The sequence below is a fragment of the Arvicola amphibius genome, chromosome 1 (genome assembly GCF_903992535.2).
Source record: "Arvicola amphibius chromosome 1, mArvAmp1.2, whole genome shotgun sequence".
NCBI lineage: Eukaryota > Metazoa > Chordata > Mammalia > Rodentia > Cricetidae > Arvicola > Arvicola amphibius.
Genome location: NC_052047.1, coordinates 5,534,734 through 5,550,800, shown reverse-complemented (window position 1 = coordinate 5,550,800; position 16,067 = coordinate 5,534,734). Strand labels below are relative to the sequence as shown.

General features: G+C 41.1%; 1 protein-coding gene across 4 annotated transcripts in view; it reads left to right on the top strand.

Annotated features, from left to right (window-relative positions):
• The window catches only part of Arhgap24 (Rho GTPase activating protein 24), a 217,841-nt gene that overhangs the window by 185,255 nt on the left and 16,519 nt on the right, over positions 1-16,067 (top strand). For all 4 annotated transcript variants that reach the window (XM_038343977.1, XM_038343968.1, XM_038343960.1 and 1 more), the window contains one exon: positions 15,679-15,811. In XM_038343977.1, coding sequence (XP_038199905.1) covers positions 15,679-15,811 — 133 coding nt within the window. The remainder of the gene's footprint in view (positions 1-15,678; positions 15,812-16,067) is intronic.

Here is a 16,067-nt window from a genome sequence, read left to right as displayed (position 1 = left end):
AGACAGAAGCTTCTGTCCTGCCCAGTCCCACGTGTGCTATGCTATAGTCCTCCTAAAATACCAGAACTTACTATGGTCTTTAAAACAATAATTATTCCTTTAAAGATTTATTTTTAATTATGTGTATGCATGTATGTCTGTGTAAGAGACTCTACGCATGTACACGTGAAGTTCAAAAGAGCATGTAAGATGACCTGTAGTTGGAGATACAGGCAGTTATGAGCCACCCATCATGGATGCTGGAACCAAACCCTGATACTCTGAAAAAAACAGCATATGCTCTTAAGTGCCCCTTTAAGCAAGTTTATACCTAGGGGTGAAGTAGATACGTGAAGAAAACCTTAAATATAAAATTGCTTATTATTGGTTTTTACAATAGTAAATCTATTCTTCCCAACAGATGATTAACGAAATAATGGTTCATTTGGTACAAATATATTATGCAGACCTTAAAAATTGGAAAAAAATACTAATTTCATATTAACACACTTCATGAAGTTTCTGTTGCTACAACAATTTCTGAGATAACAAACTTCAAAAGAATGCTGGTGTGGTGCTCACACTTTGGAGGTGTCAGTCTGTGCTGGGATGATGCCTCGTAATCCTGAGATAAGACGCATGTGGTGATGGGGAGGGCAGGGCAGAGCACAGCTGTCTATCTCATGGCTGATACACAAGAGAGAGAGAAGGAGCCAGCCAAGTTCCCCTGTCTCTTTCAAGGGCACACACTCCCATTGATGAGAAGATTTCACTCTAGACCCTACCGTCCAAAGTTTCCATGGCCTCCAAATAACAACAAGACAGAGTGTTTGGAGGCATGTGTCTTCAATTCCCCAAAATAGTACATAGTGGCATATGGGAAAAAAAAAATTTGATTGAAACCCTTCCTTTTCACAAAGGTTTTATAGATAACTTATAAAATGTTACATGTGCCATTTGAGAGAAAAATATTAAGTGTGAAGACAAATAAATGATTTCAAAACTAGCATCAGAAGACAGATTTCAAGAATGTCCATATGCTGTCTCTAGGAAGTCAGTGTCTTCCTCTCTCCTCTGAAGATGAGCAGCAGTTATAAAGAGAGCTATAGACACACCACAAAGACTGCACTTCAGCTGGAGGAAGTGTACATTCTTAGCACTGGATGGCAGAGGAATTTGATGTAGTAGGCTGTTATATGATGGAAAAAGCAACTTCCTCTGCACTGGACTTCATAAGAAAATAATGAATTTCATATCCTTTTCAAATATTTTTCTAAGGGATTTACGCATACCTGCTGGTAAGATTATAGCATATTCTAGGAAATAATATTGCCATGATATTATAGCTAATATTATTTGTTAGTATAATGTGATTTAAAATTACCATGTCTCATTTGCAATGTTGAAGTAACGATCTTTGGCTAAGGCCTAGCATCACTAACAGACCATTTTCAGAGGCAGGGAATTTCTCAGAACTGTCTTACCCTGTCTTGTCAAGGTTTTTCCTGTGTCCTGCTTGTCCTGTCAAGACACTGTGCATTTTGTCAGTGGTCAATGCGTGGGCAGTTCCTTGCCCAAAGGCCAGGTTTGCCAAGAATAAAACAAGCTCCAAGTGGAGTGTCTTTGCTGCTCAACATTCTCTGGGGAATAGATCGGTGCTGTCAGGAGCAATCATGTCTTATGTCAACAGAACCCTAAATTATTTAAATGCCATATTCTACAGATCCTTAAAGTGGTTGAAGATTACCTATCTAGGCAGAATATAATCTCTATGTATCTAAAGAACCTAATTAATCTGACTATATGTATAACAAACATGAACAACTATTGACCTATAGTATTTAATATCTGTATAAAGACCAAAACTTCATGTCAGAATATTAAATAATCTGTAATCAAATGTGCAGCAAATGAGAACAATGACCTCAAAAAGTAAACAATGTTTGAGTATCTTGATCAGAGGTAAGAATAATATATAATGCAATATGAAAATACATCCTAAAAGTTGTATCAACATACAAAATGTCCTAAACAGAGGTAGAAACATGCATGTATACAATCTGACAGAATAACTTTGCACAGGTATACAAATAATGTAAACAAAAATAACAAATACAATTTGAACTTGTATCAATATATAAAAACTATACCAATGTAAATTATCCATAAATAATAGCTCACAAGTATTCACTCTGTTACCCACTATTATGATCCCCCTTTTCTTTTTGAACCTACACAGTTTCCACCCCAACCCTCTGCCTGATACAAGTAATAATCAACAACCCCTAAATGGTGTTCCCAACCCTGATGACAAACTTTTTTGGGAGAGGGGCATCATCCTCTAGAATTGCTTCCTGATGTCATGGGGTGATGTTCTCTTTATGGGATCCTGCAAAAGTAAAGTGATGGTTAAGTTTCAAGGTTACTTTCTAGTATAATTGCAAACAATTTCTGAGAAGCTGATAGTTTTTTTTTTTTTTTAAGTTCTTGTTTGGAGTTTTGCCAGAATGTCACAAGAAAGTGAACTGCCTTTTGTAAAGTCTGGATTTCCTGTCCAGTGTTCTGCTCTAAAGCCCTCATTGAGGATCCCAAGGTGTGAAGTCTGTCCAGTAGAGATGTCTCATCCTTGAACATAATTTTTATAGCATGCATATTACTTTCCTGGAGAGACATTCTATCAGTCAATCTATCATACCCCTTTGACAGAGTTCAGTTAATACATTCAACAGTATGAATTCTCTCAGACAATGTCTCAGCACCCTCTGTCATTGACTGGGTTTTGTTTGTCAAATTGGCTGTATCCTTCTCCAGAGTGTTGAATTTTCCTTTTAGTAGATTACTATCGGTCTGTAAAGACTGTACCATTTCTAAAGTACCTCATTTGACTGGGTTTTGTTAGTCAATTTGTATCCTTCTTCAGAGTTTTGAATTTTCCTTTTAATTGATCATTGTCAGTCTGCAAAGACTGTATTATTTTTTATTTTATTATTTTATTTTTATTTTATTTATATTTATTATTTTATTTTTATTGTTTTTATTTTTATTTTATGCCTTATTCTTTGCCCTATTATTAAACCATGTTTTTCCCCCACACCACAAGAGGGCGTGAGAAAGACCACGCCGCTCTGTGACAGAATCGAACACGGGACCAGACCTGGGATTTGAACCCTGGCCCTCGGACTTGCAAGCCCCGCGCTTAACAGGCTGAGCTACTGCTCAGCTCGCTTTAAACCATGTTTTTAAGAAGAAAATTTGGAGGACAAAACTAATTCCCAGAATCAAAATATAAGATATAGGAGGGAAATCATATAAACCTTGCATGACGTCATATACAACATAAGTAAAAAAGCCAGTGAATCTCTAAATTGTTAAATTTTTCATCACTTTTTCTTTTTAAATTATAAATTTATAATTTATATTTTTTATTTTAAATCTTACCTGTGGTTGAGTTAGCTGAAATAGGCACAATAACCATTATCTGCCAGTAGGTGTCGCTGCGTGCTTGTAGTCGCATGGATAGTTTGAATCTGTTTAGCATCAAATATTGAAAGAGATGATTAAATTAAAAACACTTATTTAGTGTAAATCACAGACTGTGTGCTCCCCAAAAGGTCTCTGACTGTTTTGCCCTCAGTGGCAGTGGTGGTGCTGGGCGCAAGCTCCTCAGTCATTGCCCACGGTGGCGGTGGTGGCACTAGACGTGAGCTCCTCTTTTCTGCCTCCACTTCCCACATCTCTCCACCCCCCTTAGACCCAGAAGTCAGCCAGTAGTGGCTACTCATGGCCAGGAATTCTATATCCAGAATGAATGTCATGGAGCCTGACCACTGCTGGTCAGAGCCACTGGACACTCTAGCTTCACGTTGGGTGCCAACTATAGAAATTAAATTGGGGAAATAACTAGGTTAGCTAAAGGATAAAACAATTATATTTTTATTTATTATAAGCGTAAAACTCATGAAACAGGAACGAGAAGTCCATGCTCAGCTGTGCCCCACGGTAATCACACAGAGAGAGTAAGCACCTGGTCCATGCCCCAGGTTTTCTCAGGCTACAGAAAGCCACACCTTAACTGGGATTTGGCTAACAAGCTTTCCCCACCAATAAGAACTTTAATAAATAAAGTCAAATGTGTAAGATGGTCTGGCCACAATCCCTGATGGCTGGTTGAGTGGCATGTCTGCTCTTTGAAGTCTTATATCTATCCTTGGGGTTTCACACTTTAAGCACCTGGTCCATGCCCCAGGTTTTCTCAGGCTACAGAAAGCCACACCTTAACTGGGATTTGGCTAAAAAGCTTTCCCCACCAATAAGAACTTTAATAAATAAAGTCAAATGTGTAAGATGGTCTGGCCACAATCCCTGATGGCTGGTTGAGTGGCATGTCTGCTCTTTGAAGTCTTATATCTATCCTTGGGGTTTCACACTTTATTGAGTACTGGGATTTTTTTCATGGCAGCTTAAGTCTTGTGGAAACCACAAGGACACAGCTTACAACTTGACAGAGTAATATTCCCTGAATATTATTAGGCAAAAGCAAATCAAGTCCTATATACTCAGATTAAAAGAATAGAAAAAAAATGAATTTATCTTTTAATAGAAACTGTGGGATAGAAATGTAGAGATGGGATCAATTATCAACAGTTACCATGGAGGACAGTATGAAACGTTCATCCATTACCAGTTAACTCTGAAGGGACTTCTGTTTCTGACACGGTTCTTGGGTGAAATGGCAGGTCAGGTCCACTCTCTCTGGAGCTCCCGTCTGTTGTGGTGGATCATGATCAGTGCACAGCAAGTGCTTTGACCCAGCGATGAGAATATGCTGAATCCTTTATGTGGGAAGTTATGGACGCAGCTGATTTTAGAAAGAGGGGAGGAATTCCTAGACCAGTGAGCTGAACAGGAAGTAGCGGCGGCAGCATGTCTGTGGCCAAACATGATTGTGAGCTGCTTTGTTAGGGGGGCAAAAATCCACAAGTGTCAAAAAGATGGTGTGGTCGGTCCTTTGAATGGAATTTGCCACCATACGTTCATAGGGAGTGACACTATTAGGAAGTGTGTCACTGTGGGGGTGGATTTTGAGGTTTTGTATACACTCAAGCTATGCCCAGTGTCTCAGACCACTTCCTGTTGTCTGCACAAGATGTAGAACTCTTAGCTACAGCTACAGCTACAGCACCGTATCTGCCTACACACTTCCATGTCCCATCATGATGACAATGGACTAAACCTCTGAAACTATAAGCTACCCTCAGTCAAATGTTTTCCTTTATAAGAGATTCTGTGGCCATGGGGTCTCTTCACAGCAGTAGAAGTTCTAACTAAGACAGATGGGGAGGTCATTTTCCAGAACACAACACTGCTACTCCAACAAGTAGAGTATTCTGTTCCATCTATACCTTGAGTGAACCAGTTAGGTTTGGTGTTTTACATACAGAAGTCTTAACAGACTGCTCTACGAGCTGGAGAAAATTGTCTGGGAATGTGTACTATTTGAAGTTAATTTAGATGAGTTTTTCTCACTAGAGGTAATAGGGCAAGGGGGTGTGGCTTATACACAGGCTTGTGTTTGAGAACCTATCTCATTATTCAACAAATAAAGGAATGTAATGAAGCCATAGGAACTCATCCTGTGTTGTGTGTCATGGTTCTCTAGAGGAGCAGAATTTATAAAATGACTACATATGAGAGGGATTTATTAGACTGCCATACAGGATGAGGTCTGGGTTATTCAGAGGTGGCTTGGTCACACTGGAGAAACTGAGAATCTTGTAGTTGTTCAGTCCTTGAGGCTGGATGACTCAGCGGTTCAGTCTGGCATTGAATGCTTGGAGGATTCCAGTCTGCATGGGAATCCAAAGTTGCTTCTAAGATCAGTGAATGAAGGCTGCAGCCACAGAGTAGATGGTCCTCCTCGCAAGGCTGAAGGTGAGCAGGCAAAAATCAAAGTTTCCTTCTTCTGTCTCGCATTATCTGGACTTCCACCAGAAGTCTCTCAGATTCCGGTGTGGCTCTTCTGGCTTCAAACAATCTGACTAAGAAAATCCTTCTCAGGAGAGCAAGCAGTGGGGGCTTCTGTTGCTCTCAGATTCAGTCAACTGAGATTCACCGTTAGTGTAGGCTATTAAATTAAAATTAATATTAAAAAACTAAATGAATAACCATCTTTTCCTGTGTGTTCTAATCATGGCTGCTTTTAACAGTCAATAGCATTTTGTTTTCATCTTGACCAGTCAAGGTGTATTTGCTAAAACCTGGAAAGAGGCTCTGGGAAGTTCTTCTTTACCAATAGTCTCTAATCAGTAACGATCTCCTGTAAAGTCCTGACATTTGATTTTTATAGTACCTTTTCTAATGACAGTTAAAACATTAAAAAGTTTGACACCATGAAATGTCATAAAAATTTAATTTAAATATTAGTAAAGTTATACTTAGCTCATAACATTTTGTGTAAGATTTAGAATATAGGGGAATAAAGGGGAGATGTGTAAAGTTTAATAAGCCCAGTGACCTCCTGGTTGGTACCTACAGCATACAATTTCAGGCGACATCTAGATTTCTAGATAGGGTTTGTTGGGATTTAGATTTACATGGTATTGGAGTCATGGATTTTTTTGAAACTTTGCTCTGCAACCTGGCACGGGAGCCTTGTGAAGGAAAAGCATGTGGCTTTGAGATCCTGTCATGGTGGATGCGCTTGTCCAGCCTCTGAAAGAGTGAAGTTCTGTGAGAAAAGCTCTTCTCCCTGACTTGTAGTTAGTGAGTCTCTCTCAGCCCTTCAAACAGCAAACAAACAAACCGCTGTCACAGCTTCCAAGCATTCCTGTTCTTATCTTGCTCCTTAGGAATGAAAACAAACCGAAGGGACACATTTTGTATTAAACTCCCCTATCACTTAAAAGCAAGGAGAATAAGGGAGGTGTAAAATCCAATTAGAAAATCTTTTGTTGTTTGCAAAGCTCTCCAGATGGTGTCAGCTGTCAGGGTGCATTCTGGAAGGGCCCAGAGGTGGGGTCAAGAGTTTGGCAGGGCCTGTGTCACCGCCCTACCATTAGCTGCTCAGCGGTGACAAAGCTGCAGACTCACAACACTGCTCAAGACAGGGCAGCCCTCTATGTTTATGTTTAGCATTCCCATCTCTCAGGACATTTTGTGTCACACCGTGGATAGGTACAAGGGTGTGGCAAGATTTTATTAGCATTGACTCTAGGAATTTCTAAACATTCGCTATTTGCATACCATGATGATCTTAAGATTCATTCTTTTTTTAATTTTGAATTATGTGTATGCATGTATGTCTGTCATGTGTATGCAGATGCCTGGGGAAGCCAGAAAAGGGCATCAGAACCCTGGAGCTGGATTTCCAAACAGTTGTTTGCTGACCAGTATGGGCACTGGGAGTCAAATATAGGTCCTATGGAAGAGCAGCAAGTTCTTCTAACTACTGAGCCAGACCAGCCCCACCAACACTATACCCATATAACACATCTACTGAGAATAATGTCATTTTCCTTTAAACGTTATGGATTTTATACAAACTTTTTGAGTGGGTATTTTTGCATCTTTATTTGTTTTGTTTTTGTTTTTGTTTTTCATTGTAACACAGTGCCACTCCCAGGGATGCGAAGTTGGTGCACTGACAACAGAATCCTGTCACCAAACCAGCTCTGGCTCTAGCTGCTCCAAAGACTTAACCCCTATGTATATCTGTTTAATTGATAAATAAGGAGATGGGGAAGGACTGCAGGATGAATCTTCCTCTTTGATATGATCAAGAGGAGAGAGAACAACAAAAACTATTGTTCTTCAGGGCAAGCTGCTATCAGTGACTTTCCCCATGACAGGTGGCATTACTTGGAAGAGCCCACACCCTGGGGAAACAATCAGGTCACTCTGCAGTTTGAACATTGCTCCTATCACACAAGGGTTCCATGAATCCCTCTTAGCATAAGAAGGTCTGAAAAATGAGTAGACTTTTAGGAGAACTGCCCTCTGTGGGAAACACGCGAATGGATACTTACCAAAGGTTGAATGGGGCTCAGGCTGTAACTACACATCAGGCTGTTTCTTTGTTCTATGCTCTCGCTGCTGTGTGCTTAGTGATCCTACTGCCTATAGTGGGAGCAAAACCTTTGCTTTCCTTTGGATTCATTTTTGCAGAATTGGGCTTGCTCTGCTAATTTCCAACAGGGCTATAAATTAATAAATGATGAAAGAAGTTCTTTAGTCTTTGGTGTTCTTATCTGTGTATGTTCACCTACTTATAAGAGCATGGCATAGGAGAGAAGAGTCCAGGCTTTGGCTACAGATAGCCAGGCACTGAAGTCTACGGCCACGGCCTACAGTGCTAAAGCTCAGGATTTCCTACTGGCTTCACAAAGCATCTAGTTTCCCCATGTAAAACAAAAGCAAACCTCACAGAATTGCTCTGTTCATTTATTTCAAAGCAACACAGGAGTGGGGATAATCGGTGGCAAAGCCCTTGCATCCCCACCCTCAAGAAAACCCAGAGAACCAAACCTGTAATGAGCGTTAACCCTTGGCTGGTGGCAGGCATTTATTACCGCCATTATGGTAAACTAGCTGGGACACCGTCTGTGGGACCACGATATGGATAATGGTAGTTGACTGGTTATGTGATAGGAAAACATCATATACTCATATCTACACAAGGCAGAGACTGGCGGTTACCCAGACTCCCTTCAGTGCTTTAAATCAGGAGAATTTGTTTCTTTTTAAAAGTCTCGGTGGCAGTTCCTACAAGGAGAGATAGAGCACCCACTGTGGTTTGTGCTCTAAAGCATGTGTTTAATGTTTCATAACTCCGATCCTAATTTCCTGCATGAAAGTTTGTACCGTGGTATCACGTTTCTAAAGAAAATCTATTCAGTTGGCTGTGTCATGAAGTTAAACTTATTTTAAAGATGAAACTAAATGAGTTTAATAAATTTACCTCATCATATATCAGGATATTGTATCACTATATCAATATCTTTTGTGCCCATTTCCTGTTTTCTCCTGCCCCACCCTAGTTCCTTCCCAGAGTGACAGCTAATTCAATTCCTGTCTCTATATGGTTTCTCTCTTCTGGAAGTTTCCTTCCTATACCTCAATATTCTCTTACATCTAGTTTCTTTTATTATCATAATGTTTTTTTTTTACTTTTGTCCTTGGTATAACAAACATCAATAATTTGAACACTTTTTTTCTTTAAAGATTTTTTTTGTATGTGTGTGCAAGAGGGTGTATGAGTTTGTATGAAAGAGCATGTATGTGTGATTTTGTGTGTGTTAGAGTGTGTGTCTGTGTGTGTTGTATGTTTGAGTACGTGTGTGTGGTAGACTGAAGTACTTGTGCATGAGATTATCAGTTCTTTATGTGACTAGCATTGCAAGGAAGAAATTATGCTACATATGCCTACACACATAATTTTAGACATAGGAAGAAAACATTGCAGCTATTAGCTATGCATGAACAATAATAGCTTAAACAACAAAATTTATTTTTCACAGTTCGGGGAGTTGAAGTCCATGATCAGTCATGCAGCATAGCTGACGTCAGGTGATAGCTATCTCCCTAGACTGCAGGTGGACTCTCCTTGCTACGCCATCATGCAGATCTTCCCCATCCCCTCAGCGCATCCCAGTGGGGAGGAAGGGGCATCCCTTTTGAGTGTCTCTTCTTATAAGACCAGTTATCCTGGCAGACGAGAGACACATCCTCATGACTTTGTCACTTCCCCTAAGGACATTTCCAGAGTCCCACCTCCACATGCCTTCCTGCTAGGGGTCAAATCATTCACGGATAGCTTTGGAGGAGAGGGTAGTGCACTTGATAGTTCAGGCCGTGGTGTCGTTCTCTGCCTCACAGCCATTAAACCAGGAGAATTAAGTCAGAGCAAGCTGTGATTCTGCCTAGTCCAGGACTTTGCTGGAGGTGAAAGTGTCTTTTCACTTCTGTGGAGAATTCAGTGGTGGCACCTGTGGAGGTGTGGAGGTTTGCATTAGAAGACTTTAACTAGATTCAGGTTCCACTGCCAAAGGCAGCACCATTTTTGACAGGTAATTAAAAAATACATTAAAAAAAAGACAAGACTTTTACGAACAGAAGTTTGGTGTAGTCCTAGGATGGACTTCTCTGCATCTTGATCAACTGTGACAGCAGGAGAGATCTGCTACAGCAGGGCAGTTTAGAGCCATTGCTGCTTAATGCTGCTGCTGGGTGGCTTCAACTCATGCCCCTGTCTGGCATCTGATGGGTACAACATTATTGTTTCTTAATTTGAAGGGAGCCATAGGTCCTTCTCTTGTGCTTCTTGCTGATATGTTCACAGTACCTCTAATGCCATCTTGCGGCTGCACTGGACGCTCACTGTGTTGGGTAAAACCCAGGGGTTGATTATATCGCATCCTGCACACAGTATCCAGACTGAAAAATTCCCTTCTCTAATTTTGAGGCTTAAACCTTACAAGGTTTTGTCTGTGTAGGATTTGACTTGTAATTATGCTGGCACTTGAATATATGAGAGTGTGTGTGTGTGCACATGTGCACAGTGTGTGTGTGTGTGTGTGTGTGTGTGTGTGTGTGTGTGTGAGGAATGAAAGACTGGAGTTAGAGGCTGAGCAAGAAGGGATTCCTTTAGGATCCTGTATCTCTGTTCAAATGACTAAGAGTTCCATATTGTGCATGGAATATATACAGCACAAAGAGTTTCCAGGCAGTCTAGGGAGTATTCTGGAAATTACATGCCTGCTACATCAGGCAGAGTGTTCAGAGAATATTATGAAGCAGGACACAAGGAGGCGTCGTGAAGAGAAAGCCTTGGTGTTGTCCAGTTGGGCATAGAAGCCCACAGAGAAGAAAAGGCCCGTGTGACTGACTCTGCTCTTCCTAGCAAGCAGCAAGAGGCAGTGTGCAGCACACACTCAGGAACTACCCAGCGAGCCAATGACCCTGGGATGAACGGACGATGACCCACAAGAATATGCCATTAGTTCAGGCACAGAAAGCCTCAGGGAACGCTCCATGAAGTACTTCACGCAGTGAGATCAGATTGAGATGTGAGGCCCACGTAGGACATATGGGAGTGAGACGCATGTGCCAATCAGTCCAGAAGGCCGCCATGTAACTTCTCCAGCCCTAATCACTCCTTCACCGGGGTCTGCATCATCTCCGTCTGCTTTCTTGCCTGTCTTCCATGGGTATAGCGGATGTGACAGCCCATCTTCATGTCTGCGTGGGTTTTACCAGAGGAACTCAGGCCTGTTCTATGACACATGGACAAGGAGTTTGATGCTGTCTCTGAGGCAGCTCAGCTCTGAGTGACTAACCAGGGAGACCTTGTGTCTGTGCAGTGTCCCTGTTCAGGCCCTCGGGAGTCAGGTTGTCACAGGACCTCCTCCCTCCCCACTGGCCCACAGTGAAGGCTGCCTGTGTACAGGTTGTCACTGTTGCCACCCAGGGGTTTTATTCTCTATGGTTCATAGATTTTCCTGCGGCAAGACATCTCACTTCGCTTTGGGGAATGCTGAGATAGACATCTGGGTATGCTGCAAATGGACAAACAATATTGGCATTTAATTGGTTTTACATGTGAAAGTAAATGTTCACTGGGAGGAGCAGTAGATTTCCATTGAGAGAGCTGAGGCTGGAGAAGGAAGGTTGCTTTTTATTTTTTTTTAATGGAGAGATTTCAGAGAAGCCCCAAACATCCTGCTGTTACAACCTGGTAGCAGCGGCCAGAGTGACTGAGAGCCCCATGAGATAAATCAGAGCAAATCGTGCTGGAACCTCTCCACAACTGACTGTAGTCTTCTACTCAGAGGCAGAGGGGGATGTCCAAGCTAAAGATGCTAGAAAAATGCAGAAGCCTCTGGTTCTACAAAGTGTCTGAGATCTAATAAAGTCACAAAACAGCCGCACAGTTTAAGATTTAGGCTTTAAGCAAAAAACTTTAACAACCTATTACCAACTGAATGAAGCAAAAATATTCTTAGTTATTATTGTCTTAATCATTTCTGTATAATTAGAGTTCTGCCTATGTGTTGTAATGCTAGACAATTCATTGTAACCTCACACAGAGAAGGAATCCCATACCGTTCCCGCTGTGTTTCACCCCCCAGTTTTCAGGTTCTGGCCCTACACAACCTGTTGGGGGAACCAACCACCTTTCAGCCTGCTAGACTTTGCAGGCTGTCTCCTGAATCTCACTTCGCACTTGCGCCACCTACTGTCCAAACATTCTCAATGACGCTACTTACAGAAAGTTGAAAAACTATTTAAAATCACTGTTTCCAGCTCCATGCATTTTCTTGAGCATTACATAATTTCATACTTCTTAACAGCTGAAAAATATTCAGTTGTGAAAATATACCACAATTTCCTTATTCATTTATCAGCTGAACATCTAGGCCGTTTCCATTTTCTGGCTATTGTGAGTAGAGCAGCGGTGGACCCGGGTGAGCAGCTGTCTCTGCAGTAGGATGTACAGTCCTTTGAGTACACGCCCAAGAGTGGTCTAGCTGGGTCAGGCGGCAGATCTGTCTCTGGATTCATGAAGATGCTACAGGCGATTTTCATAGTGGCTGCCCCACCTGCACTCTCCATAGAGTGAAGAAGTGTTCTTTCCCCAGCCTCCTTACCACCGTGTGTGTGTGTGTGTGTGTGTGTGTGTGTGTGTGTGTGTGTGCGTGCGCATACGCGCGCGTGCACGTGCGTGTGTTATCTTAGCCACTCTGATTTGGGTATCTGCTATGCCTTCTGGACTGCATGTGATGAGCAGGCTAGAATAATGCCTTTCCCTTAAACCCTGATGTCTTGGACATAACACAATATGGAGTAGGCAGGCAGTAAATTCAGGATGAGATCATCCTCTTGAAATAATTTGTACTGCCAGAAGCAGACATGTCTCATGTTGAGAAAAATCTAAGTTATTTAAACAAGTGTTTGAAGATTACCTATCTATCTAAAACCTAATTAACATGACTATAAGTTTGATAGATATGGATGACTATTAGCCTGTATTTCTATATTATCTTGAATAGCTTTTAAGTACTAAAACTTCATATTGTATAATTAAGCAAGATGTATAGATATGAGTTGTGTAGGTAATAGCTAAAGCAAAAGTAGAAAGAGACAGGCAGTTTAAGGGTAATAACCTTAAATTTGTATCAATATACAAAATCCTTAAATAATAATAGAAACATATATACAGGGTAGCAAAATTAACTTTAAATTTGTATTATTATACCAAAATCCATGCCAATGAAAAACACCCGAGATTACTAGTTGTCTTTTTATCCTATATTTCTATAATCCCATAAATATAGCAAATATCCATAACCTACTAAATAACTAAAGATCATCCATACCCCTCAACTCCTGGGAACGTGAATGGCATGTTCTCCAAAGTGCTTCCTGCTGTTTGTTGGGTACTGGCAATATTCGAGGAACCCTGAGAAAATTTAGAATTAAACTCAAGTCCTGACTGGGATATTTTGTGAGGCTGGTCCTTCTCAGCCAGCAACCTTGAAGCTGTTGTGGATGTTGGATCACCTGGGCCAGTATTCCCATCAGAGGCCTTTCAGAAGGTCTTGCTCAAGAAAACCACATTAGCCTGGAAGGAATTTGTAGCTTCTCATCTGTGGAAATGAAAGCAGAACTCCTTCTCCAAAGCAATGTGTCTTGTAAGTTCCCAGGAGCTGTCTCTTGCCCATCAGCCATCAAAGAAATTCCAAATCAACACAATGACATACAGAATCGAGACTCCCTTGTGTATTTTCCACCTTTATGTGGCTTTTTCCTTTTATATTATTTTTACTACCTCTTTAATAATTTTGTTCTTTTTTAAACTATTTATTTATATCTATACCTGCCTATACTCATTTCCTTTCTTTCTTAAGCCTACACACATTGTAAAATATGTTGTGCCCTGTTTAGAGGTTTTTCCACCTAGACCTCTTTTACTGCATAACATTTAGTCCTTTTTGTCTGTGTGAACAAAAGCTAAATCTGCCATGCAGTATGCTGTGGGTCTTGGAGATGGCTCCATGTACTGTGGCAGGAACCCACCATGCTGTGCTCAAGTCCGCATGCCACTGCATCTCTGTACCCTGCCCACATGAGAGACACAGCTAGGAAGCATGTATTGGCTCCATGTATGACTTCTAAAACCCCCTTTTTATAGCTTTCTCAGGACCAATGGAAATTTAAGAGCCTCACATTGGTATGCCATTTGTAATAGAAGGCTTCTTTCCTGCCTGTCAGTGGTGTGGGACAATCTGTATTTTATCAATTGTGTTTTAAATAGACACTGATTGATCAGTAGCCAGACAGGAAGTATAGGTGGGACAGCCAGACAGGAAATAGAGGTGGGTCAATGGAACAGGAGAATTCTGGGAAGGAGAAAGCCCATTCCTCCCCAGACCTGTCCAGACATCGAAGAAGCAGGATGTGACCTACCCTGCTGAAAAAGGTACTGATCCATGTGGCTAACATATACTAGAATAATGGGCTAATATAAGTTATAAGAGCTAATGGGCCAATCAGTTTATAACTCTCTGTGTGATTTCTTTGGGACCTAAAAGGCTGTGGGAACTGGGCAGGACAAAAACTCCAATAAGCAGGCCCTCATGTTACATGTCAGTTCCTGAATAACCACTCAAAGGCTTACTATTCATTGTAAATGTTTGATAAATAGCTAAGGTTTATTACTTGCTAGCTCTTACATTTAAATTAACCCAATTCTATTTATCTGAGTATTGTCATGTGGCCATGCTATTACCAGTCTGCTGGCAGGTTGTTCCTTGGGCAGCTGCATGATGTCTCTCAGACTCCGCTGTTCTTTTCCTGTATCTCTGCTTGGATTTCCTGCCTGGCTTTATCCTGCCTTGCCATAGGTCAAAACAGCTTTATTTACCAACCAATGAGAGCAACACATATTCACAGGCCATCCCACAGCACTTGCCTTCACTGTCAACTGTCTTCATGGATTCACAAGAGATGGGAGACACGAACAACAAAGATGTAAATTAATGTTCTTGTAGATTATCCTGGCACTCTGGGTATTTAACCAAAGGTAAATTGTGAAAGTTATTTAAGGTAATATTAAATGTTCCTAGCACTGTGCTTCTAGGGGCTATAAGATCCCCTAAGTATTTTATAATGCTAGACAAGGAATTATGCAAAATCAGCCCTGTTCAAAATAAGCAGGGCTTAAACAGTTACTGCATGCTAAGTTTCAGATATCAGAAACCACGTATCTGTGTCTTCCCAAAAATAAGTTCAACCTTTTGAAGATGAAGTGAGAAGCCAGAAATAATGTATGCATTCACACTTACACAGACTTGATGGAGGCTTTGTAAATCGTGTCTTATTTCACTTATGAGCTGATCTATTCTTACTATTTTCCAAAGTTGGTGCTTTTATTTATTGTTAGCCACATGTTAAAAAGGAATGACTGACCTTTTAAATGTTTTCAAGCCAGCCTGGAGACTTGGTATCCATCAGTGTCCCTCCTCCCGCCACCTATGGTGACCTCTACTGGCCATTATGGAAACCCATGCTCCCTAAAAACTGGATCAGCTGATTCAATGGCAAACTTTGACACAATTTTCTTACAAGTACATTTGATGAAAAAAATAAATAGAATCATGTGAATCTGTGCCAAAGAGTGTCTCCAAACTTCTCTCTTTGCAGCAACACGGATGTCCACACTGTGGCATCGCTGCTGAAACTGTACCTTCGAGAACTTCCCGAACCCGTCATTCCTTATGCAAAGTACGAAGACTTTCTGTCATGTGCCACACTGCTCAGCAAGGAGGAGGAAGCAGTAAGTCCAAGTTGCTTCTTCATAAACATGTGTTCGGGATGTCGGTGACGCTTTTGTGTTCAGTTTGAGAGTTTCCTCCCCAACCCCACCCTCACTACTGTCCTTGAATTGTTTTACTGTATGCTATGTGATGACATCACATCGAGATCGCCATGTGCAGGCAAACACCCAGTTTGAGCCTTTTTGATTAAGAAGAGAATACAGATGGGTAGGTGAAATCACTGCCCTTATGATCCCCTAGTGGCTGATGGCAATT